The sequence below is a fragment of the Prunus mume genome, linkage group LG4, assembly GCF_029339155.1.
Source record: "Prunus mume cultivar Tortuosa linkage group LG4, ASM2933915v1, whole genome shotgun sequence".
Classification (NCBI taxonomy): domain Eukaryota; kingdom Viridiplantae; phylum Streptophyta; class Magnoliopsida; order Rosales; family Rosaceae; genus Prunus; species Prunus mume.
Genome location: NC_142701.1, coordinates 947,505 through 950,522, shown reverse-complemented (window position 1 = coordinate 950,522; position 3,018 = coordinate 947,505). Strand labels below are relative to the sequence as shown.

Genomic DNA, 3,018 nt, shown 5'->3' with positions numbered 1-3,018 from the left:
TGGTTACAGAAGAAGCTAAATAGACACATAGTACATTTGATTGAGATGGGTGCCAATTACCAGAGAGAGAGAGAGAGAGAGAGAGAGAGAGAGAGAGAGAGAGAGTTAGTTAAAGTTGTGATAAAGAAGCAAACCATCAAGAATACAATATCATTATTATTAAAAAAGGAAAAAGGAAAAAAAAAAAAAGCTTACTTAGAAAATAGAACTTATATCAACGAACATATGTCTTAATCCACCCGCACCTTCCATTGATAATTTCCATTCCATCTTCTTCTGCACCTCACACACACACATACTTCAACACCACGCCAAAACATTCCCTTCCTCCACCAACTGCTGCAACACCACCAACAACCCTACGCTCTCTCTCTCTCTCTCTCCTGTCTCTCTAACCGCACAACTAACGCTTAACACTAACATATATATTCTGTTATGGCCTCTAACTGTTTTGATGCGCCTATTCCATTTTCAACTCTCAGTTTCCTTCGTTTCTATAGCATTCGGTATTATAATAATATTATTATATGGAGACCAACGCCGCCTTTCCAACCTCACCCGATTCGTCGACCCGAGATTTCGGCTCCGATTTCGCCTCAATGTACCGCTCCATTTTCCCGCCAAAATTCACACTCCCGAGCTCCCTCTCCCTCACGCCCTCCACTCGCTCCTCCTTCTCCGACTCCGATTCCAACTCCGACGACCACCACCATAATCACAATGCTACGTCGCAGCGCCTCACCCAGGCTCAGCTTATCCTCGAGTCCCAGGAGCTCCGCGACCACTACGATCTCTGCAGCTCTCACCTCCGCGACCTCACCGACGAACTCGACTCTCTCCGCCGGGAGAACTCCCATCTCCGGTCAGCGAACGCAGACCTCGTCAAGCTCCTCTCGTCGCAGGCCGCCTTCCAGAGCTTCCTCCTGTCATCCTCCTCGTCGTCCGCGTATCAGAGTCCTTCTACGACGTCATTTCTCGACGACTTTCGGCGGCTCGGATTCGGATCTCTCGGTCCTCGCGACGGCGTCGTTTCCGACGAGGCCTCGGATATCAGTCCCACGAGCGTCATCGAGCGAAATCGGTTCGACGTCGTAGACCGGGTTGCGCTACCCAAGAGCATTTCCGTCCGCTCCTCGACTCGACCACGTGGCCCTGGTCAACTCGTTTCTGGCTCGCCCACTGTGAGTAATTAATTAATAAATTAAAATATTACGTGGCATTTTATTATTTTATTTTATTTTGTCTGATAAATTTATGTTTATGGGCGGGTTCTGTTACTGTGGGTGCGGGTGCAGCAGAGCCAAGTGAAGGTGTTCAATCAGGGGATGGTGAAGACGGAGCTGTGCAACAAGTGGGAGGAGACTGGCACGTGTCCGTACGGAGAGAACTGCCAGTTCGCTCACGGCGTTAGGGAGCTCCGTCCGGTGATGAGGCACCCGCGCTACAAGACTCAGCTCTGCCGGATGGTTGCAGCTGGCGGCAAGTGTCCGTACGGTCACCGCTGCCACTTCCGTCACGCGCTGACTGAGCAGGAGAGGCTGCAACTGGCCGTGGCAGCAGAGACTCGTTTTGATTAGTGGATGGATAATATACACGGGACTGGGTTTTGTTTAAATTGGCCTCTTTTCTTTTTCTTTTTCTTTTTTCTTTTTTTTTCTTTATTATTATTATTATTTTTGTTTTGTACATAGACCAGCCGTTTAAAGATTTGAGAACTAAAGATGTTCTAAATCCAACGTAAATTAGTAAGAATAAGGAAAATGCCAATTTCTGTAACGGGGTGCTGAGAGGGGAAAATGTCAATTACTGATTTATTGCTCCTTTTTTTATTTTTATTTTGGGTCTTAATTTGATTATTATTATTATTATTATTATTATTATTATTATATATATATATATATATATATATTAATAGTCGGGTTTGTAATCATCCAAATGATGACATATATTATATGTATATTATATGTATACGCAAAGTTTTACGCAACTTTCAATCCAAGTCACAAAATGTGGACGCCTACATCTCCATCCATGCATCTCATATGCAGTCAGGGGAGTGATTGATGGTGCATGTTGGTACCAATTTACGCATACCGGTCCTTGATAATATTATCTAACAAAATGTCAATCAAATCTAAACAAATTCCTGATGAAGTATCAACCAATAACAAAATATCCACGAAATATCAAACAATCTTCTGTATATCCCTTGCCACATCAACTCATTGTAAGTTTTGAATTTATTAATTGAGTTTGACTGAATTTCACAAACACCACATAGATTTTGAATGTCGTTATTCTTGAATTAAATTGTTTGTTTTAATATGTTTTGTGATAATTATGAAGAATTTGTGGAAATAGGAGAAATTGAGCTAGAAATGGGTAAGAAGAAGAAGATTGGAGATTAATTCGGAAAGGAAACCAAATCATTCCTTTCATCACAAGGATTGTTGTCAAATTTCCTAATTTAAGATGGTTCAAGTCTTACCAAGTCAAAGAAAGAGAAATCAAGAAGACCCTAGATTAGTAGGATTCCTATTTTTATAATAATTGTAATTATACATTAGATAGGTAGGATTTATAGGAGCACTATAAATAGGGGGATTTGGCTACTATTGTATATACCCAAACACCATCCAATTCTTACACATTCACACTCATAAGCTGAAATACATACCTTGAGGAGAACAAGAAGAGAGCTCGCACAACCTTGACGTTGCACTTGAAGAATTCGGTGCCTTCCACGTCTTCATCAATCATCATGTTTCCCAATAAATAATTCATGAACTAATTTCTTTTAACTAAGGTTACGATGTAGCCTAGTTATGAATACTTAAATTCTTTGATATTATTAATTTTATTTATCTATGCATGTTGAGTGTTTGTTACCGTTCTTAATGCTTTCAATTAATTGGTCACTAATTGCATGATTGGAAGAATTAGGTTGAAACCGTAAGTGGATGCCTAATAAATAGCTTCTTTTAACAAGTACTATAAATTACATAGCCACGACTTAGA

General features: G+C 40.9%; 1 protein-coding gene across 2 annotated transcripts; it reads left to right on the top strand.

Annotated features, from left to right (window-relative positions):
• Positions 1-444: 444 nt before the first annotated feature.
• LOC103328648 (Zinc finger C-x8-C-x5-C-x3-H type family protein) lies at positions 445-1,835 on the top strand. Of its 2 annotated transcripts, none has more exons than XM_089049541.1 (2): positions 445-1,181; positions 1,299-1,835. In XM_089049541.1, the coding sequence occupies exons 1-2, from the start codon at positions 528-530 to the stop codon at positions 1,575-1,577; spliced, it is 933 nt and encodes a 310-aa protein (XP_088905667.1). In that variant the 5' UTR covers positions 445-527; the 3' UTR covers positions 1,578-1,835. The 2 variants fall into 2 exon arrangements, with proteins under 2 accessions (XP_088905667.1, XP_008229277.2); XM_008231055.2 differs by having other exon boundaries at positions 448-1,181; positions 1,296-1,835.
• The last annotated feature ends 1,183 nt before the right edge of the window (positions 1,836-3,018 follow it).